The following is a 23184-nucleotide window of genomic DNA, read 5'->3' on the forward strand; positions in this document are numbered from 1 at the left end:
AGTATATTTGATGATTTCTTGCAAAATAACAAGCGCACTGTTAATTTCACCAAAGTAATACAACATAATAATAATTGAAACGCACAAAAAAATGTCACTGTACAGGTTTTCAAGAAAGCACAATGAAATGTTAAGGAAAGGGGGAAAATGTTATAATGCAAAAGTTATGTTATATTTAGAATTGAGAGGACCAAATTCATACTTAGGCCTAGTTCCATTCATCCCACTAGTATAATCTCTAGTATTTACCAGGATATGTTCACCAGTCTGTTCACCAATGTAGCACTGGTGTGGCAGTGGAAGTGCACACCCACCTATGAAATCCAGAATCCAACCGACTGTCCCATCCCCACCACAAGCTAGCACTCTGAAATCTGGAACCTCTCGGAAGAAATTCAACCTTGAACACAACAAAAAAATCATATACACAATATCCATCATAATGCAGGAAATAATCCCCTTTTAGAGAGAAACACATTATTTTCTTTATCTACTATAAATTCAATAAAAATCTTCAGACATTCTGCCCTGAGAAAATGCACTATTTTGTCCAACAGTAAATTGAACTCAAGGTTACCTTATTCAAAGGTACTGTAAGTGTTTTATCTCCATACTTATCCCTATTTTATCTCGCATCTACAGTATATTGTAACTCTGCTGCACTGGAGCGGCTCTGCAAAGGCCCCTATAATCTCACAAAATAACACATATCACATTGACAATTATTCCTTCAGCCAGCTAGTCTGTTCAGAGGCTAATCGGATCAAGATGGCCAATGTTCAGTCCAACTTCTTCCGTTCCTTCACAATAACAAAGCCCTAACTGAATGAGGGAGCCTCCAAACCTCATACGGCAGATAAATGATTCGCTCAATTACTCTCCAACTGGGACTGCAAACCGCATTAGGTGCAAAACAGACGGCCGCGAACATGAAAGGCAACTTTGGGGATATTTAAATACCAAGAAACAAACACTTCATTTGGGCTAATTGCATTAGCGCTAGTGCTAATTGACAGCAGTGTGTGCGGCTGCCTCAGCCTGCTAGTGACCACGGTGACCAGTCACCTTGCTAATGCCAACCGCATTACGTACACTTCACCAAATATTAACAAGGTTACAGCCGGGCAAGGTCATCTGGAATGTTCCCAACTAAAGACAGAGAGGGGTTTCTTCTGAGTGCAACACGTCTCTAAGAGCCTCGTCAATAAACATGGCCTTCCCAGCCAACAAAGCTCCAAACACAGAGAATCAATACTGAAGACACAATATGGCCGACAAGGTCAATTTCAAATCTTACGACTGTGTAAGATAAATATATGGCGTAAAGCCATTATTTTGCCCCTCTGGGCCATTGTAATTATGAGCATAAACTTAACTGTCTACAAAAGTTTATATTGGACTTTTCCTCTTCGCAAACCATTTACATTCTGCTTTCAAAACCATAATCAAAGTCCAGCAACATCAGAGCACGGCAGTGACGTGTTCCTGCATTTCAGAATGCTCCGGAATTGGTGTGTCTAAAACAAAAGGGGCGGAACCTTGTGCATCGAGATGATCTGCTCATCTTCTTAATCATAGACACGCATAGTCCAACAACCCCAGACCCATGCCTGTGCAGCCTACAGCAGTATACGTGATCACACATCAGCATGCCTCGCCTCACTCACAATATATCACTATTCCCACACACTGTAACCAATACTAGACTCAAGCACAGTGTTGTTGTCTCACTGTTTGTGATCTCCGATCTCACCTTTCAATCACGTCTGCATATGAATCCGGATTGAGTGAGAGGCCCAAATTGAGAGACCTCCCCTGCATGAGATGTTGGATATTATGACTGGGCAACAGCGGAATACATTAGGGCTTTGTAAACAGTCGCTCATCCACCACTCTGATTCCACATGTAACTTGAGGATAATAATGATAGTTGAATCATGACTGTAGAGTGTTCTGTGCACTTTAGGTGATGTTGCTTAGTCTGTGTGAGATGATTAGAGCAGAACTTACCCAGGCATGGGTCCGTTCTTGGCCAGGTTGTATACCTGCCTAGGGTTTAAGAGGTACTGGAATTTTCTGTAGATCCTGGAGGAGAGGAGCGGAGGAGAGAAGAGAAGAGTAGAAAAGAGGAAAAAAAGAGGAGAAACAAGGAAAGAAAAGGATGAAATTGTGTCAACCAGCAATATAGTGTTGAGTTGACCCACAGAAACCTACTGAAACAGCTACCACAGAACATCTGGATTGTGAAGAAATTGAAATGTGATCAACTGAACCCCTGTACATAGTCCGTATGCCGTTTTGCTACAGTATGATTGACAGCTCCAATGCCGAGGACGAAGTCATTAGAAAGACTAATTCATTTTCATTTCAATTTCATTATATCAACTGGCTCAAGTCATATTTTGATCTCATCATTTAAACAAATGAGGACTGTAGTAATAAGGAGTAGAATGAATGTGTTCAGTAATAACCCAATTAGGCCCTGGGTTAAAGAAGGTCTAAATCTATACACTGACAACCAGGGATGTGACAGTCAAAGACAGTGCCATCTAAGAACCTCTGCAAAATCAACCAGGAGTCTGTAGGTCAATGTTATTGTGTTTCTATTTGACTAACTAAGCCTTGAGCACTCTGTGTGCAGCCAGGCTTTGCAGCTCTTTGATTGAAGAGCAGTTCTGAGAATGGCTTTTTACAGAGAGGTGGAGCGTGGGGAGAGAGTGTGCTTACCTGTCTCCCTGCTTCCCTCCACTCTTTGGATTCACAAACACTAGCAGAGGATGAGTTCCCTCTATTGTTGTGATCTATGCAAAATATATCAAAACAGAAAGCGATTTCAGTCCAATTGCTTATAATGCAGTAGGCTGATCTGACGTTAGAGTATAGCGTAAAATCATTATTATAAACAGTGAATAAAAAAACATTCATATTTATTTTTAAAAATGCCTGGCTGCTTCACCCTGGCCTCTCTTGTTACTGTTAAGGTTCAAACATTTATCATGTGAACAACAGCCAATACCCAACAAAATCCCAGGAAATTGAACAAAGATACCCCTCCTTATTCAAGTTATAACCATCACCATCTCCTGATTGGGAGAAGCACTGAGTCTTGCGTGACATGGGGGCCATCCTTAGGGACAAGCCTCTTCATTGCTACCTCTGGTAGAGCAGTGGACAGAGAGAAGCAGCAGGCCTCTACCACGGAGGAGGCAGCCAGGGCTGGGGCGAGGCATAAACAAAACAAGCCCTAATCGCGGGCTGAAGCCTACGAGTTGGCCTTCCTGCCGTTCAGTGGCGGGCGGCGGTGACAGTGCACCCGTGCATCTCCTTGACACAGATGAAGCTCTTAACTCTCCCTGTCTGCTATCCCAGCAGGCCGAGCGGTGTATTAATGAGCTCCCTGTCCAGCCAGGAGTGATCCATTACTTCCTCTAATTATAAATAATAATCCTGATTATTACTCTGGTTAGCCGGAGAAGGCAGAGATGGATGTGGCGGGGAGATGATTCAGGTTGATTGTCACCGGTTGTCTGTCTGTTAGATATTAGGGAGGATTTGGATGGAGCTGATTCTTGTTTTGTTCACCAGTAGAAACTAATCTCATATTAATCCCACCAGTGTCATTTCATATTTTCCTGCGCCCAAAGGCTAAATTGTGGTTAGATTAGAAATGTCAATTTACAGTACACATTCTTCACAAATTTCTACCAAATTTTGAAGAAAAATAAAAATGTTTGGATTGTCACCTGTAGTCCTTGGCCATCCACTGTGACTGAGTTGGCTCTCTGCATCTTCCCTCTGCCTCCTGATTGGCTGGATCTGGAATCTTTCCTCACCGTAGACTGTCTTTCCTGGGGGTCAAAGTGCAGACAGTAGAAATGGGCACCTTGAAAACAATCTAATAGACATTATCAAAAAGATATTGCCTCTATAAATATGCGAAACCGTGATCTATGTATGAGGAAATATACATACATTTTCATAAAGCTATCATATGGTGAATTTGTATATAAGCAGAATATGGCATCATTTTGAAAGTTAAACTCACCAGTACGACAGGACAGATTGTGTTGGGGGGCAGGATATGGTCCTTCAGTGGTCCACAGTCACACTCAGGTTTCACATGGGAGGCACACTTATTATGAAGCTGGATGAGGAGAAACACTCAATTACAACCATATTAGTATCAGGGTGACATTCAAGATCATAACATATTATTCAATGTTACCTTTCATTTGATTGTAATTCGATATTAGAGTTCAGTTCCTTTAAAATGTATGGGGGCCATAAAATATAACGTTCAGTTTGTATCAGCTATGTAGAATTGTTTTAAGCTAAACACCAAGTGCCGTTGAGTAAAAAGTAAGAGCACGTTGTGTGATTTACAAAAACACAACTCCTAACACTGGATTTGTTTTAAAAAAGAATGATATCAAAACACATTTTCAACGTGGTTTATTTTCTATTAGCAGAATACTGGAAATAACTGTTACTTGGTGTAAATTGGCAAAGTGATAGGACTCGGATAAAAGGTGCAAAAAAGAAATCATAAACAGCAAGAAACAGTGGAAAATAATGAGGAGGTGGCTGATTCTCCTCGGGGGGGGGGGGGCGTACCGTGACTTGGCACCACACACAGTGAAGCCCAGTCAAACCTTGGTAACACTTAATGGTTTTGTGACACTTGTCACACTTGGTCGGGCAGTTTCCCTCCACCCAGAAATGGTGCATCACCTGTGGAGCGAGAAACAGAGAGAAACAGAGGAGAAAAGCAGAACAGAAAACAAGTGAGAAATCCACAATAGTAAGAAAGAAAGAAATCAAAAAAGAAAGTAACAAAAATGTAACACTACTGTCTGTGTATTGGGCATGTATTTAAACCAGACTAAATATTGTAATTAGCTATGCTTAGTATCAGAATGACTTGTTTAATTCCATTAGTGAGGAAGGAGCCCTGGATCTAAGCTCCGTGGAGCATCGCTGATCCGAGCGTGCCGATTAGTAAACACTCCAATTGGACACACCTCTGTGTTTTTCTTGCTCTTCACGTAGGTTTTGATGCACGACGGAGGAGCACGGGCCACACAGCGCTCATGGACAGTGTACTTGCAGACTGGGAGAGGTGGAATACACATTTTGACCCCTCAAAAAAAATCACAAAAACAACTAAGAATAGCAAACACTAAACTGAGGTTGGGGATACATTTCCGAAGGGCAATTTGGGTCACAAAAATGCCTTCTTAATGATGAAAAGATGAATGGAATAAACCGTTTGGGAATGGTAAAAATGAGAGTAGACATGAGGAAACAACTGTTGACGTTGCCATACTCACATGAGCAGCACAGCCCTTGCTTGCCCAGGCCTATAAGCATGTTCAGACACAGGTTACAGTAGGCCGGCTTGTTGAAGTGCTTCAGTCTCCACACGTGCTGCCCATCATCTTTCACATTCTAAAGGAAAGATGACTGATTGGTTTGATTGATTGATTGGTTAATTATTGACTGGTTGATGGTTGGGTGATTCGTTACATGACAGATATAAATAGGCCATGTAAAACAAACATGCCTCTCTGACACGCACAATAAGGAATCACACCGGCTCTTTTCGTGGCACTTTCATCTCCAGCGTTCGACAACGTTTGGCAACTGAATGTGGCCCATGTGAACGATTTTGATATTTGTTTTACTGTTCTCCAAAGCCATCATCTTTAGTGGGGAGGATTGCCTGGGTTCTTCCCTTTAATCCTGTGTCATTAATCATGTCACCTATTACGTCAATCACAGAAAAATGACAGTCTGATGTCACTGTAAGAGACTGTCTCATTAGCCTGTGATAAGTGACGACTTGTTCATTGAATCATTGAAGACAAAGGCAGCAAAAAAACTGAAAAGATGACTCCATCTAGTGGACAAGGAGAGCTGGGACATCAGTGGTGACGTCTGACGAAGCTATTGACTAGTTAGGAAGTGGTGGGAATGTCCAGACCTTGTACCTGATTCACACAAAAGGGCCCACCCCAACCATACTGTGCTGGCTCAAATATAGTTTTCCCACATTGTCCTTTCCAGCACGGTTCCAGCAACTATGTTGGATGAGGAACCAGGCTGGCCTAATACAGCTCGCCTTGGCTCGGTTTGGCTTGGTAGTGTGAATCAGGCTATGGTGGGTTTAAAAGGCCCAGCGCGGTCAAAATTCTGTTTTGTCTGTGTTTTCTACCATATTATACAACAGCTGATGAAACTAACACTGCCTGATTGTTGTGTGCAACAGGCAGGTAGCAATTGAATGCATGTTTTACAAACAATTACATATCTAAACATTTCTATGTTTAGACATGTTTAACATTTCTATTTGTATGTTCGACCCGCACAGTTTTCCACCCAAAAACACCAGAAAATGGCCAAAAAGAGTAGAACCAGCTCACCTGCTTTTACACTATTATCTGACTATTAGATGTTCAACTTTTCTTTTGAAATACATATTTTTAAAGGGGTAGTACCGGCAAATTTAAACAAGAGTTCAATTCACACCTCACTGAACATGAGGGACATGCGTACATGAATCACTAATCACATGTGAAATCAATCACAATCTTCAGAGATGACTGTCAAAGCAAGAACAATAACTAGGGCTTTACAATGATGGTGTAACTTGGATACATTTTAGGATGAAGTAGATTGAAATCTTGGCACTTTAGCAAGCCTTTCTTCATATTAAAAACAAGATTCATTGAATTCTTCATGTGGTCTATATTAAAGTGCACTTCATTTAATATAACATGCTTTTAATATTCAATACCCAGTCCACCTGACTGTGCTGCTGCTCCAGTTTCAACTATTCTGCCTGTGATTATTATTGGACCATGCTGGTCATTTATGAACATTTGAACATCTTGGCCATGTTCTGTTATAATCTCCACCCGGCACAGCCAGAAGAGGACTGGCCACCCCACATAGCCTGGTTCCTCTCTAGGTTTCTTCCTAGGTTTTGGCCTTTCTAGGGAGTTTTTCCTAGCCACCGTGCTTCTACACCTGCATTGCTTGCTGTTTGGGGTTTTAGGCTGGGTTTCTGTACAGCACTTTGAGATATCAGCTGATGTACGAAGGGCTATATAAATAAATTTGATTTGATTTGATTTGAATATTGGTGCATAATTTCTACTTAAAATATCAAAGGGACGCAAAAGGCACCCATTTTGTGGAACAACCCAGTTGCTGGTTGAAAATACAATCTACACAGGACCTAATTAGCAGTTTTTGCATGGACGGAGTTAAAATAAGTCAACACTGTAATTTTTACATCCCTTTTTTTTACTGTGTGCCACAAACAGCTAGTTTTCCCCTCAGACTGCTACCAGAAAGCCCTAGCAAAGTTCTAGCGTGAGAAATAGTTTTTGCTTAAAAGCTATTTTTGTTTATTTTTTACAGTAAGGTACTACATTGTTACCCAGATATGATTTGATATTGAAATAAAAATGGCTGCATTTGGCTTTTAACTGGGCTTGAACTAAATCCTGCACACACTATGGCTTTCCAGGACCAGAATTGAACACCTCAGAGCCATACATAGACCATCTCTATGGCTCTGGTCTAGAAAATCTGCCATTGAAAGTAACAGTGATGATGTTTAGGTAACACTTTCTTGACTACTCACCGTCTCTAGTCCCAGTAGTACAAGTAGGGGGATGGTGGTGCTGCCTCCCTGGATCCACTCCTCTAGAGACACAGTACCGTCATGGTCATAGTCAATCTCCTGCATCATCTCCTGCAGAATCTACTTACAACCAATCAGAGACAGTACAGTGGGATCTGTCAACACAGATGAAATATATGACACTCTCATTCAAGCTTTACAAAGTTACAGTATTTTCCTGTTATTGATATAACCGAAACTAGGGGGCCATAGATCTTTAGGTCTATGGATCTGCAGTGTATTAAATGTTTATGAAAAATATGTATTTTACCGGCTTCAATTCTGTCACGTCCCATTCCAAGTACTCAGCAACATGCATCATTTGAGAGACGATGTGCTCCAGTTCCTAGAAGTAGAAAACAAATCGTGTGTCAAAACACATCTATGGTACAATAGCCATTCTTCAGTTGATGACAAACAATGGTTTTAGACAGATGAACAGCATGTAATAGTCAGTTGGTTCAATCTTCCCTCTCCAAAGGAGAGTTGTACAATGCACAACAAAAGCAGCTTGAAAACTGATACAGGCTTGATGACTTAATTACAATGGTTGCCCTATGGGAGGGCAATTATCATCTAGTGGAGAGTCATCACATGCAGGCCAGAGCAATGAACATGAGACATTCACTCGCCTGCTCCTCCGCAACAAGCCAAAGCTTTTTTATTTTATTTAACCTTTATTTAACCAGGCAAGTCAGTTCAGAACAAATTCTTATTTACAATGACGGCCTACCCGACCAAACCCGGACGATGCTGGGCCAATTGTGTGCTGTCCTATGGGAATCCCAATCACGGCCGGATGTGATACAACCTGGATTCAAACCAGGGACTGTAGTGACGCCTTTTGCACTGACTTAGACCGCTGCACCACTCGGGCTTGTGTAATGTTACTTTAGATTATATTGTACAAAATATTCTACATTTCACTCAAATTAGTATGATATGTTAGGTATAGTTACATAATACAGGTTACTTAAGGCAAAAACGAAAGCAGGGTGGTTGGTTGGGGTGAATGGGTAGACTTATAACACGAACGTCTAGCAACCCAAAAGGCTGCGTGTTCGTATCTCATCACGGACAACTTTAGCATTTTAGCTAATGTGCAACTTTACAACTACTTACTACTTTTTAGCTACTTTGCAACTACAAGCATTTTAGCCAACCCTTCCCCTAGTCCTAACCTTAATAACCTAACTCTTAACCCTAACCGTAACCCCTAGCCTAGCTAATGGTAGCCACCTAGCTAACGTTAGCATTAGCCACCTAGCTAACGTTAGCCACAGCAAATTGGAATTCATAACATATCATACATATTGCAAATGTGTAAAGAATCATATGAAATGGATGACATACATCCACAAATGAATGCATGCCATACGAAACGTAACATATCGTTCTAATTGGAGTGTCACTTGGTTTACATTTACTATGTTAAGTCTACCCTTGAGCTCAGGTTGCAGCACCAAATCATTTTTCAGTACAGTAAACAACATGGCGTGTATAGGACAGAACCAAACATGGCACTGGTATAGGCTTTAGAAAATAACAAAGATGATGTTTCATGTAAGGCTGTGTTCAAATAATGTTTGGCATATTTTTTGAATATGTATGAAGAAGGAAAAATGATTACCGAACTATCCAGAGACCCATTCCCATCTGTATCATAGAGACGAAACATAACTGTAGAGAAAGAGATGAAACATTTATGAGTTTCAATTGTTGTTTGAGATGCAATACATGTCATTGAGACACATTTTTACTACCAATTTAGTTTCATGGATGCACTTTACTATGTTGAAGCACAAAAACTTCCTTTAGTTTTTAAGGGTACAATCAGCTATTGAACTCCCATCAATTCAAAGCAATGTTTCCCCTAATAAAAGTGTTCTTAGCATCTCAGTATTGAAGTCTGATTGGTTCTTGCACTAGCCCCCAGCCACAATTTAACACCATCACCATGGAAACAGACAGCTCCCTCACCAGAACAGTGATTGGCTATCTAATACAAGAGTGACAGACACACACACACCAGTTCTATAGTAATATAATCGTGACAACACTCTCCTCTGCCCAAGTAATTTACATACTAATGTATATTCCCAATACATGGAAAAAGTGTTTTTAGCCCAGTCTCAGCGTGACGCTACCCACTCCCTCAATCTCAGTAGTGGTGCGGCTAGTGACAAACCCAGCTGGATTGAAGAGGGTGAGCTGGTGAGTTCACTAAGGACTCGAAGAGGGGGGTTGTTCATTTCATATGGGGTTGACGTCAAGCTGCTGTTTGTCAGACGCTAATTAGGAGCTAATTGACAGCTTCCTGCTGTGGTGCGGTCACGTCGGTCCACTGGGGCCGGAGGAAGGGGAAGTGAGGTAGATGCCTGGAGGAATGAGAACTCTGCTGGAGCTGGGAAGGTGTTTGTGGTGTAGAGAGATGAGCGGAATAGCATACAGTCGAGTCACTCAGAAAAGGCAGAGAGCTAAATTGTCTAACCCTATGAACCTAGATTATAAAGACTGTTATTTATCGTTGTCATCACCTCACCTCCTCTTCAAAGCTGAACTAGTACTAGTTGCAGTAACAATAACTGAATCCACTGTGGTGACGTAGGGTATATTTCCTCAACCATAAAGAACCAAGGGAATTTAGCTTGCTACTGATGATGATCAATACTCACTTTTTAGATGTTTCTCTTTTTGCCATGCATTCCCTGACTTTGCACAAGGTATGTAGACCCACAAATAAAGCAGCTTAAATGAATGTACTGTACGTGTAAATTGAAACCTGTCATTCTTAGAAGAACCAGCAGAGGGCCCTATTTAGCTCCACAAGACATCATTGAGGCTGGACGGAAGGAGGGGTAGGGTGGGCAGAGTGGGATTCTCTCTACAAGGAGAGATACTGTAGCATCCAAGGCTAAACCAATGATGTGCTCCCTGGGCCAGACCAGCTAAATTATTAACACACTTAATGCTTAATGAACGGCTCTGTTCTTCAATTATTCAGCAGTTGGATGAGAATTATAAGAACACATAAAAAGTCTGATGTTCAATTATCTAATATAATCTCATAAATAAATAAGTACACATCTAAAGTTTAAGTAGAATAAAGAGATACCATGGCAACGCTAATAAGGGCTTTCAGTAAACATAATGATTCAAGTAGACTACAGTGAAAAGACTGCTACTCCTGCTTAGGTAATGGGAAATATCTAGCAGTGTATTGGGATGAAGCTCTATCTCGTTTGGCTATGAGTGTCTGTATTTACGGTACACAAATGTCATTATTCTCACGGGTAAACCACAAAATAACATTCTTGTTCTGGAAATCCTAATTCTGCATTATAGCCAAAGGAGCTCCAGTATACAGTGGGGCAAAAAAAAGTATTTAGTCAGCCACCAATTGTGCAAGTTCTCCCACTTAAAAAGATGAGAGAGGCCTGTAATCTTCATCATAGGTACACTTCAACTATGACAGACAAAATGAGAAAAAAAAATCCAGAAAATCACATTGTAGGATTTTTAATGAATTTATTTGCAAATTATGGTGGAAAATAAGTATTTGGTCACCTACAAACAACCAAGATTTCTGGCTCTCACAGACCTGTAACTTCTTCTTCAAGAGGCGCCTCGGTCCTCCACTCGTTACCTGTATTAATGGCACCGGTTTGAACTTGTTATCAGTATAAAAGACACCTGTCCACAACCTCAAACAGTCACAGTCCAAACTCCACTATGGCCAAGACCAAAGAGCTGTCAAAGGACACCAGAAACAAAATTGTAGACCTGCACCAGGCTGGGAAGACTGAATCTGCAATAGGTAAGCAGCTTGGTTTGAAGAAATCAACTGTGGGAGCAATTATTAGGAAATGGAAGACATACAAGACCAATGATAATCTCCCTTGATCTGAGGCTCCACGCAAGATCTCACCCCATGGGGTCAAAATTATCACAAGAACGGTGAGCAAAAATCCCAGAACCACACGGGGGGACCTAGTGAATGACCTCCAGAAAGCTGGGACCAAAGTAACAAAGCCTACCATCAGTAACACACTACACCGCCAGGGACTCAAATCCTGCAGTGCCAGACGTGTCCCCCTGCTTAAGCCAGTACATGTCCAGGCCCGTCTGAAGTTTGCTAGAGAGCATTTGGATGATCCAGAAGAAGATTGGTAGAATGTCATATGGTCAGATGAAACCAAAATATAACTTTTTGGTAAAAACTCAACTCGTCGTGTTTGGAGGACAAAGAATGCTGAGTTGCATCCAAAGAACACCATACCTACTGTGAAGCATGGGGGTGGAAACATCATGCTTTGGGGCTGTTTTTCTGCAAAGGGACCAGGACGACTGATCCGTGTAAAGGAAATAATGAATGGGGCCATGTATCGTGAGATTTTGAGTGAAAACCTCCTTCCATCAGCAAGGGCATTGAAGATGAAACGTGGATGGGTCTTTCAGCATGACAATGATCCCAAACACAACGCCCGGGCAACAAAGGAGTGGCTTCGTAAGAAGCATTTCAAGGTCCTGGAGTATCCTAGCCAGTCTCCAGATCTCAACCCCATAGAAAGTCTTTGGAGGGAGTTGAAAGTCAGTGTTGTCCAGCAACAGCCCCAAAACATCACTGCTCTAGAGGAGATCTGCATGGAGGAATGGGCCAAAATACCAGCAACAGTGTGTGAAAACCTTGTGAAGACTTACAGAAAACGTTTGACCTCTGTCATTGCCATCAAAGGGTATATAACAAAGTATTGAGATAAACTTTTGTTATTGACCAAATACTTATTTTCCACCATAATTTGCAAATAAATTCATTAAAAATCCTACAATGTGATTTTCTGGATTTTTTTCTAATTTTGTCTGTCATAGATGAAGTGTACCTATGATGAAAATTGCAGGCCTCTCTCATCTTTTTAAGTGGGAGAACTTGCACAATTGGTGGCTGACTAAATACTTTTTTGCCCCACTGTATTCCCCTTTTAGAGGAAAAACAATCATTAGTCCTCACACTCCAGTTTGTCCTCGGGTCGGCCACCCTCCAGCAGTGAGAGGTAGCAGACGATGTCCTTCAGTTGAACCATGCCTAGAGGTCTGGGCAGAGTCCTGGGTAGAGGGGGCACCTTCAGAGGGGTCGAGTTCCCTTTGATCAGCTTGAGGCCTGCAGAGAGAAGAAGGCCAGAGAAGAAGGTCAAAATGTAGACCGGTTAGGATCATTGCTGAGCTTTATGCCTCTAATGTCAACCTCAAACTGTCTTTCAAACTGTCTACCAATAAATCTAAATTCATGTTGTGAAATTGATTGCAGATGTTATATAGGTGTGGTCTTTGCCAATATTACGGTAGTAAATGTTGACTAGACAGCACAGTTTTAGTTTATGATGATTGTCGGTAGTACCTCAGGACACGTACAGTTTGGACATTTTATGAAAAAGTACAAGCTGTGGCTACATACACTGCACTCAATGACTTGCCTGTAAGCTACAGTCCACAACAACAAGGCAATCTGGGGGGGTCTGACGACAGAGTTAACCATTCTGAACCAATAACAACAGTACCTATCACCCAGTGAACATGCTCTTTGTGGTAGGAGTAAAAACTAAAGCAGACCTAAACAACTTTAGGCTTTTATTTGTCTGCTGCTGAGGTCATAGAGGTCATAGTTTCTATGCGTTCTTGATCTGTTCCTTTGCTTTTGTCTGAAGTGAAGGTACGGTGGTCCTAAGGGCAAAGTAGCTTTAAAGATTCAGTAAGAGCGCACGCAGACAACATAAAAGCTACTTTGCCCCTTAGGGACATCATCTGAAGGTTATAGCTGCAGTGCAGGGTCTTACCAGTAACTCTGGGCTTGTCTATTGAAGAGGGGCTGGGTTTTGGTCCCTTGTTACTGAATGATAAGAAGAGGTGTTGACAGAACTCCTCTGCCAGCTCGCTCTCCAGAAACGTATGCATGAAGACCTTGAAGCCTTCAAAGTCAATCTCCTGAAACAAGACACAGAACATGATCCTGGTTGGTATAATTCCCATGAAGGAAGCTTTGATTACCATATCATTACCAAATCATGTCTGGGAGAACAAGGAATGCATTACCTGATTGAGTATGTCTTTCTTCTATGCAGCATTGAATAAAGACATTGGGAATCTCAATAAATCAAACTTTTAAAAAAGTAAGTTACTCATATCCTGAAAAGCACACAAACAAACATGACATTTTCGGCATTTCCACTACAACCAAAGTAAGTAGTGCCTCTTACATTCAAATTCCAAAACTAAACCAAGATATATTGGTCTGAGGTGACTATAGACCGATACCAGTGTTGAATGTTGTTGACATCCAAAATGACCAAGACTTGGTAGCAAGTCTGAAGTGATGGTAGTTTTCTACATTATGAAGAAGTCTCAAAATAGTTCTACAATGGTTCAAGCAATGCTAATGTTGCCACATCACTACCAGAACAGTGTCTTATGGGAAGAAAGACTACCTCCTCTGGGTTATATTTCGCCAGCACTCCGTCTCCATGGAACTCCTGCAGCACATCTTTCAGCTTCTTGGTTGAGTCTAAAAGAAAAACACTCAACAGATGTTATAACCATAAAGGCTTCCCGTTAAATAGCAATTGATATTGTGTCCGCGAAGGGAGATCCCACTGCGGGATCTCATCCAATTATCTCTAAACTTGGAGTTAGAGTGCAAAAGATCCAGTCTACAGCTCAGGAGGAATTCGATTGGACACCCACCAGACCGCATCGAAATTACCGGAGGAATCACCAGACTCTGGAACCAGTAGGAGGTTAGACTCCTCTGCCTGGTCCGTTTGGTCTGGTTCCTGTCAAGGTCTCTTCCTGTATTTTCAAACTATGGGAGTGTAGCCCTAGGAGTGTCCTGGCAGGACTGGTCCATTTGGGCCCCTGGTGTAGACATTGTTTTATTATGTTATTCTAGCTGTTCCATTATGATATTTGTAGCTTCTGTAGCAACAAGACTAGATTTGGAAGGATGACCATGTGAGACCATGAAACGTGTGACTGGTTGCCTGCGTGATAAAACCCACCAAAAATAAGTTATAAAGTATTAACTATTAACTCATGCACTGTTTTTTTATCACTCCTCTACATGGTCAAAAAACGGTCACGTTTTCGTCCTAATGCTAACACTTTAAAGGAAATGACTTAGTGTAGGTTACTTTAGGCCAAAGTCACATCAGTGTTCTACTACACAGTACCTGGGAAAACACAAACCGCAATGTCACTGTGCAAAAAAAAAATCCATTCTACTAATCGTCTCTGATTGTGAAGTCAGACTGTAGAGTATTGGTGCTCGTGCGGTATCTGAAGTGAGGAAAGTGTGCAATATCGTTCACTTCACCTTTTTAATGAGAATAGGGTGTGTGGGGGGGAGGGGCTAAAGTAAGCTGGAGGGACTGAAAAGGAGGGAGGGAGAGGTGGAAACAGAGGAAGGTCCATTGTTGCAGCTCGGAGAATGGGATATTGTATAACCTGTCGCTGCACACGGAGCACAATGACTAGCTGTGAGCCCATTGATACACGGTTATCCAAATCTCTCTATCGCACACTGTCCCTCACTCTTTCTTTCCTTCTCATTTACCCTGGTCCCAAACCCCGTCTCTTCTCAGACTTTCAGACATTATAGCAGAGCTGGATTTGTTTTAGAGGGTAGATGAGCTTTAATATTGCAGATGTAAATTGTCTGCATCATTTCCAATCCCTCAATCCCCCCCACACACTTCTAGAACCAAAGCTGCGCCCCTGGTAAACCCTGCAGAAGAAGAAAAACGATCCCAGTCAGAGACGGTAAAGAGAGGCTGGAGAACTGCTTACAGTCGGCGGAACAATGTTGTCAAAACGCGTAGAGCAATTAACTCGTCATGGCCAAGTGAAACCCTTGGCCTGCAGAAGAGATCCCAAGCAAAAAAAAAAAGCATTCCTTATTTAGATTTGGACTGAGGTCTGTGAATATGTAATAAAATAACCTCCAGTCAAGACACTATATAGATTTAGGGTCTTTATTGCTGCTGAAATGAGCTCTGTTGTTTTATTCTCCTCTCCTATACTGGGATGAAGTTCTTATTGTTGTGGTCATGTGGGAAGTCTTTTGAGATTCCTTCCTTTTACGAAAACTATTTTAAAACCAAAATATAATAAATATTGAAAATAATGTTACTCCATCTAATTGTTACCCTGGAAACCACCAACGCAAGAAAGGCTTCAGTATATCTCACTATTCCCATTGAAAGGCAACAAAACCATCCATCTCAAAACTTGCACAGTCAAATCTTTCATTTCCAAAAACCTGAATACGTGCCGTATAACTTCAAGACGTTCATAACTCTCGTTGGCCCGCAGGGGAAGCTTTTGTGTTATGATTAATAATGGTTTTAACATAAACAGCACCAGAGCACCAGACAGATTTAATGCTTGACCTGGTATGCTGCAAAATCAGACGGGTTGCCAAATAACAGATTACAGACATATGGATGATTCCAAGTCATCAGAGAAAGAGGGGGTTTTGTACTGTTTGAGCTTTACACCAAATCTAGTTGGATTAGGCTGGGTTTCAGAACGCAGTGACAGTGCATGGAGATATTCTCTGCTCTTATGCAGTCACCATTACAGTAACTGGGCTCTGTTATCCTGCCGTAGTCAAGCAGTAGGAAAATCTCTCTCTGTGTGAGATGGATTAGGACATACTGCTGGGATGGGCTCTACAGTAGTTTACTAATCCAGTGTCACATTTTATACCTGACTAGATTCAATTTTCAATGAAGTTTAAACTTGATTGTGAGAGCCTAAGCGACGGTGTACGCACGCACGCACGCACACACACACACACACACACACACACACTGTCAGAGACACAGACTTACATTGAGCGTACTCCTGAAGAAGGGAGAATTCAGCTGGGGTCAGAGTGACCCACTTGTCCTGGTTGGTCATTGTGATGAGTCGTCTTCTCACTCACATCCCCAAACTATCATCCCACAGTCCACTCTCTGGAACAGAACGCAGAACAACATATTAGGCCTCTTTCATCATAGTGGCGGACTGTTAACAGAAAGAGATTTGGTTTGGGTTCTGACATTCATTCCATCATCTCCGGTAATAAAATTGCATAGAATGACTGTATATTGATCCTCACATCATTACATTGCTATAGTATAGTACAGAGTAGTTTAGCAGAAACTATGAAACTAAAATGTCCATCTGTAACCAAAAAGTATATCAGTCTGTCAGTCAATTAGAGACTGAGGACTTTTTTTGATTCATAATACGTATTGAACCCCCTAATGAACGCATTTTTCATGCTATCATAAGTATTACATCAGACAAGTACATGACTTTTAGTATGACTGACAACCAAGCTAATGCTATCTTGTCCTATCCAGCACTATGTGCTATAGCTAGCTCGTAATTTGCTAAATGGCATGTCAATGTCCAACATGAACTCATCAACTCAATGCATTATTTGACGTCTGTCCTACTTACAGACGTAGGATCTTAATTTGATCACCCTTTTGCAGGAGAACTTTCCTGCAATGCAGGACATTTAAAACATGTAGTGTATTTGAGGTTTAAAAAGGCTGACATTTCAGGCTTCATTTTCCCTTACAAAAATGTACCAACCCATAGAAAAATGTCCATCAATTATAATCCACATAATAATTCACATTTCCTGTTGCCTGCTTTAGCAAACTGGCTCAAATTAAGACCCTACAACTGTACCTAGGACAACATTTAGTTTATGCGTAAAGAAGCATTTATGACAGACAGTATAAGGGACATGTAGGAGTTTAAGTCATGATTGTCCAGGACTGCTGACGCTGTTTGAAGACAACAGAATGATGGGCCAGCTGGCATCACTGATTATGGACAATGCCATGGGGACAGAAGATTGGACAGTGTCAGAAAAGAGGGGATGTTATGCCACTTTTCCCTTGCCTTTCCTCCCCCCACAATAGGTTAGCACAATACAAGATATGCTTACTGTAATCTTAATCTGTTCTACATTGTAACTACTTTAACTACTGAGAAGGGTTTAAAAAGCACTACACATTCATGTAAAGAGAAATAAATTGTGTGTGTGTGTGTGTGTGTGTGTGTGTGTGTGTGTGTGTGTGTGTGTGTGTGTGAGAGAATGAGTGTTTTGGGGTTAGTCGGTTGCTACATTATATAGCCTGGGGTATTGTGCTCTGTGGGCTACTGAATCTAAATGTTCCACTCCCCCCTGCTCTCTTAATGCACCTGTGTTAGTCTCAGAGCCAGCTTCCTTCCTTTTTGACCCAATTATAAAACCTCACAGCAACAAATGCATGTAACAGTACTTTATCACCTCAGTTCACAACTTTTTCATACTGAAAGAGCTGGCATGAAGTCATCCGTGTGTGTGTACTAGTATGCGGGAATTTGTGTGCGTGTATGTGTGTGTCTGTGCATATATGTGTATCTGTGTACAGGCATAGTTTGTATGTGGATGTCCTGAACATACCCATAGTAATTGCACAGTTCTAAACTTAAGGAACCCTTGAGACACTTGAATATGCATGGACACGTACAGTGCGTTTGGAAAGTATTTCCAACCCTTCCCTTTTTCCACATTTTGTTACGTTACAGCCTTATTCTACAACAATTCAATTATATTTTTGTTCTAATCAATCTACACGCAATACCCCAGAGTGACAAAGCAAAAATATGTTTTTATAATAAATAAGGTATTATATATATTTTTTTAACCTTATTTACATAAGGATTCAGACCCTTTGCTAAGGCACTCAAAATTGAGCTCAGCTGCACCCTGTTTCCAAAGCTCATCCTCGAGGTGTTTCCACAACTTGATTGGAGTCCACCTGTGGTATCTTAAATTGACTGGACATGATTTGGAAAGGCACACACCTGTCTATATAAGGTCCCACAGTTGACATTCCATGTCAGAGCAAAAACCAAGCCATGAGGTTGAAGGAATTGTCAGTAGAGCTCCGAGACAGGATAGCAAACCAAAAAGAAGTTTGGAACCACCAAGACTCTTCCTAAAGCTGGCCGCCCGGCCAAACTGAGCAATCAGGGGAGAAGGGCCTTGGTCAGGGAGGTGACTAAGAACCCGATGGTTACTCTGACAGAGCTCCAGAGTTCCTCTGTGGAGATGAAAGAACCTTCCAGAAGGTCAACCATCTCTGCAGCATTCCACCAATCAGGCCTTTATGGTTGAGTGGCCAGATGGAAGCCACTCCTCAGTAAAAGGCACGACAGCCCGCTTGGAGTTTGCCAAAAGGCACCTAAAGCACTCTCATACCATGAGAAACAAGATTCTAGGGTCTGAGGAAACCAAGATGGAACTCTTTGGCCTGAATGCCAAGCGTCACGTCTGGAGGAAACCTGGCACCATCCCCATGGTGAAGCATGGTGGTGACAGCATCATGCTGTGGGGATGTTTTTCAGCGGCAGGGACTGGGAGACTAGTCAGCATCGAGGGAAAGATGGACGGAGAAAGATCCTTGATGAAAACCTGCTCATGAGCGTTCAGGATCTCAGACTGGGACAAGGGTTCACCTTCCAACAGGACAACGACCCAAGTACACAGCCAAGACAACGCATGATTGGCTTCGAGATTACTCTGAATGTCATTGAGTGGCGCAGCCAGAGCCCGGACTTGAACCCGATCGAACATCTCTGGAGAGACCTGTAAATAGCTGTGCAGCAGTGCTTGAGAGGATCTGCAGAGAAGAATGGGAGGAACTCCCCAAATACAGGTGTACCAAGCTTGTAGTGTCATACCCAATAAGACTTGAGGCTGTAATCGCTGCCAAAGGTGCTTCAACAAAGTACTGAGTAAAGGGTCTGAATACTTATGTAAATGTGATATTTAATTTACATTTCCAAAAAATATTTTAGCTTTGTCATTATGGGATATTGTGTGTAGCTTGATGAGGGAAAATAACAGTTTAATCAATTGTAGAATAAGGCTATAACGTAACAAAATGTGGAAAAAGTCAAGGGGCCAGAATATTTTCAGAATGCACTACATATAGTGCTATACATTATATATTATTGATGCAATTGTAAGTACTGACAGAAGACTTAAGAATAATATACTGTACATCTGAAATACATTCAGTATCTGTGGCTAAATAAACCGTAATGTGGTGCCATGTATGCATTATTATGCTATTTGGACTGCGAAAAATCACAGAAGTCAATCGAATCGCTTGCTACAGGCATTGGCACTACCTCCCATAAACGTTGATCAATTGCTTGTGTGACAAATACATATCGCTACTCTGCAATCCCTCTCTAGGACTCGTACATACTTATCCCTATCATAAATACTAGTTGTTACATTTGTCTTGTAATTCACATTTACAATCCCTTCCCTACGAGTGTTAGATACACAGGAAAGCAAAATGATCAAAATGATTCTCATTCTCTATTGTTTATAATCCTTTTACATCAGTGGAGGTCGGTGAGAGGAGTTATAAGAGAACGGCCTCAATGTAATGGCTGGAATGGAATAAATGGAATGGTATCAAACACATAAAACATATGGAATCCACATTTGACTCCAGCCACGTTTGACTCCATTCCCTCTAGTCTGAGATGTGGACGTCGATTAAGGCATTCAGTTGTACCCCCTTTCCCTCTTCCTTTCCATTCCATTCCATTACCATGAGCCTGTCCTCCTATAGCTCCTCCCACCAGCCTCCACTGGTATACATACAGTATGCACATAATTCTCATCATAATGTCCATAGAACTGCAACAGCAGCGTCACAGCAGTACTTCAACCCTTTAGCAAATGTCTCAATGCTGCGAGTCTAAATCCACGAGTAGTGAACTGTATTTGTAGTAGCAGCACTGTGATACCGATAGGCTTGATTCACTTCCAGTGGTGCCACCGCAGGTTATCAAACACTGTTGCTGCATCTATCAATTAATTCATCGGCAATATGACACCCGGTAGAGGATTCTACTGCAAGAGACACCATCGATACGACTAGAGTAGCTGACACTACACATGAACAAATACACCCACTACATTAGACACCCACTAAATACACGCTCGCATACGGTCAATGAACGAACAAACAATAGTCTGCAGTATCAACATGATACTCACCTGCTGGAGAGCCAAGGCAAACTGCCTGGAGCAGGGAGTAGTCTTCCAGACAGATGCTTACAGATGACGCTTACACACTCTCACACTCTCACATACAAAATACACACACTCACTCACATCATGTCCCTGCTGAATGTACTGGAGGAGAGCGTAGAGGGTTTGTCATCAGATGGTGTGTATGTGAGTGTGTGTGTATGTGAGTGTGTGTTAGACCCCCCCGTCTGCTGTGTGTGTAAGAGTATGCGTGTGTGGCTGTGTTTGTGAGTGTGTGTGTGTGTGTGTGTGTGTGTGTTAGACCCCACCGTCTGCTGTGTGTGTAAGAGTATGCGTGTGTGGCTGTGTTTGTGTGTGTAAGTGTGTGTTTGTTTAGAAGCAGTCAGTGCAAGAGGATAGAAACTCCAATAGAAAAGGGGGAGTGTGTGTGAGAGGGAGAGAGTGATAAAAAGCACAGAACGATCTTCGCTTGTCCGCAATGATAATCAGTTCCCATACTCACTGCTTACGTCACCCTTATCCCTCCTCTCCTCCTCTTTCTGCTCCCCCACTATTCCCTCGTGAGGATGATGTCCTGAGCTCCCGCTCTCTCTCTCTCTCTCTCTCTCTCTCTCTCTCTCTCTCTCTCCAGCTCTCTCTCGCTCTCTCTCCCTCTCTCTCTCTCTCTCCAGCTCTCTCTCCAGCTCTCTCTCGCTCTCTCTCTCTCTCTCTCCCGCTCACTCTCTCTTCCTCACTCTTTCTCTCACCTGCTCTCTCGCTCCCGCTTTCCCTATCCCTCACTTTCTCTCTTCTGTTCTCTCTCTCCCGTTGCCGTGGCGCTTGTCACCATTAGCATTCAGCAGGCAGGTGGTAACCGCGGCGACCTGTGGGAACACCTCTTGATTGAACTGATGGGATGTGAAAGGGGAAAGGGCCGGCGGTCTCGGGGAGGGGGTGTCGTGTTCAACAGACATGAATCAGGAGTAATATTCTCTCATCACTGTGGTGCTGCAGCTGTGGAGGGCTATTGGATAGCAGCCCAAGGCCAATTACATTCAGAATCAACGGGAAAAATGATAGGCAAGGGTCCTTGACATTTTAGATACTTAAAATACATTATGTGTTTTCTATGGCTGTGGCTGAAATACAAAGGGTAAAGACTGGAGGGATACAATATATTATAGTTTGACGCCATGTGTTCACCAAAGAAGCACACAACATATGAGTACAATAACAGCTATTGCTGAAAAGCAGTGACATTATTTCTACTCATACAGAATGTACAACTTGCTGCTGTTATGTACCAGCCTCACAAAAGAGAGAACATGTCGGACAAAAAATACTGCGCCGCCCAGCAGTCTACTCTGCTATTTGGACCAAAGCTAATACCCACCAATTCATTTAACAGCTCCGGATTATACATAGTCAGCTATCTATCGCCCCCACACCTTTCACATAACCTCCCAAATAATGGACACTAAGCTCTCATTGTATTGAATTGAATATCAGATGCCTGAAACAATGAGTGAAAAATAGAGGCCAAATCTGCCAATACTGTTTAAGTTTTCAGAAACACCTACAGGCTCTCTCTCAGTCTTTAGTCGACCGAGGCCAAGGGTATTTGTGTTGTTTGCCAGTGGGCCTGGCTCCAGTCTAGTTATTGACATTTTCTCCCATGTGACAGTCGGGGGGGGGGGGGGCGGGGGGGGGGGGGGGGGGGGGGGGGGGGGGGTTGGGGGAATGCTCATCACATTGACGTAGAGAACATATCATTCCCTAGCAGTTGTTTATCACATTTTATGTACTTGTCATATTCCACTCCAGGTTTCAAATTCACTATGGATTTACTATACAGTGTATTTTAGTGCTAACCCATGACTGTGCAATTAGTGTACATAGTAGGGTAGTAGCGGCTGGCTTCTTTTTTGGGAGGGAGCATCCACGCACACGCATCACCTATCCATGCTATGGATGGGTCCAGTGACGCAGACCAAAACAATGGCGGCTGAACGACATGAAAGCACCACTACGTAAATGCTAATAGAATTGCGTTATGATCAACGTGCAGTAGCTAGGTGAGTCAGATTGTCTGTCTGTTGTGCCGTGCTTACATCATCCCTACTATGAATGAAAACATTCAGTCGCTGTGGGGATGAATAGTCACTCAAACAAAGTATGAAACAGGGCATAGATGAGACCTACATCATTCCACTTCCTGACACAATTGTTATTGATCTTAGCATCACTGTATAATTGACTGTTGTCTTCTGTAGATCATCTACCACACAGATGAGGCTTTAGCCTGTAGGCTTACTAATCAAATATTATTACTTAGCAAATATATATGATGAAGCTATAAACTGTATATAAGCTGTATACTGTAGACACATTATATAAG

The 23184-nt window shown here is 42.1% G+C and overlaps 1 protein-coding gene across 1 annotated transcript in view; it reads right to left on the reverse strand.

Annotated features, from left to right (window-relative positions):
• dgkb (diacylglycerol kinase, beta) overlaps positions 1–21422 on the reverse strand; it is a 53010-nt gene extending 31588 nt beyond the window's left edge. Inside the window, exons 1-17 of the mRNA XM_021560333.2 lie at positions 20814–21422; positions 16573–16698; positions 14170–14246; positions 13778–13798; positions 13522–13669; positions 12699–12848; positions 9321–9370; positions 7962–8036; positions 7652–7771; positions 5331–5448; positions 5022–5110; positions 4615–4731; positions 4046–4144; positions 3744–3848; positions 2728–2801; positions 2011–2085; positions 315–400 (exon numbers count right to left, since the gene is read on the reverse strand). Of these exons, the coding sequence (XP_021416008.1) occupies positions 315–400; positions 2011–2085; positions 2728–2801; positions 3744–3848; positions 4046–4144; positions 4615–4731; positions 5022–5110; positions 5331–5448; positions 7652–7771; positions 7962–8036; positions 9321–9370; positions 12699–12848; positions 13522–13669; positions 13778–13798; positions 14170–14246; positions 16573–16642 (1474 nt within the window). The 5' untranslated portion in view covers positions 16643–16698; positions 20814–21422. The remainder of the gene's footprint in view (positions 1–314; positions 401–2010; positions 2086–2727; positions 2802–3743; positions 3849–4045; positions 4145–4614; positions 4732–5021; positions 5111–5330; positions 5449–7651; positions 7772–7961; positions 8037–9320; positions 9371–12698; positions 12849–13521; positions 13670–13777; positions 13799–14169; positions 14247–16572; positions 16699–20813) is intronic.
• Between the last annotated feature and the right edge of the window lie 1762 nt (positions 21423–23184).

This window comes from Oncorhynchus mykiss, chromosome 2 (genome assembly GCF_013265735.2).
Source record: "Oncorhynchus mykiss isolate Arlee chromosome 2, USDA_OmykA_1.1, whole genome shotgun sequence".
Classification (NCBI taxonomy): Eukaryota; Metazoa; Chordata; class Actinopteri; order Salmoniformes; family Salmonidae; genus Oncorhynchus; species Oncorhynchus mykiss.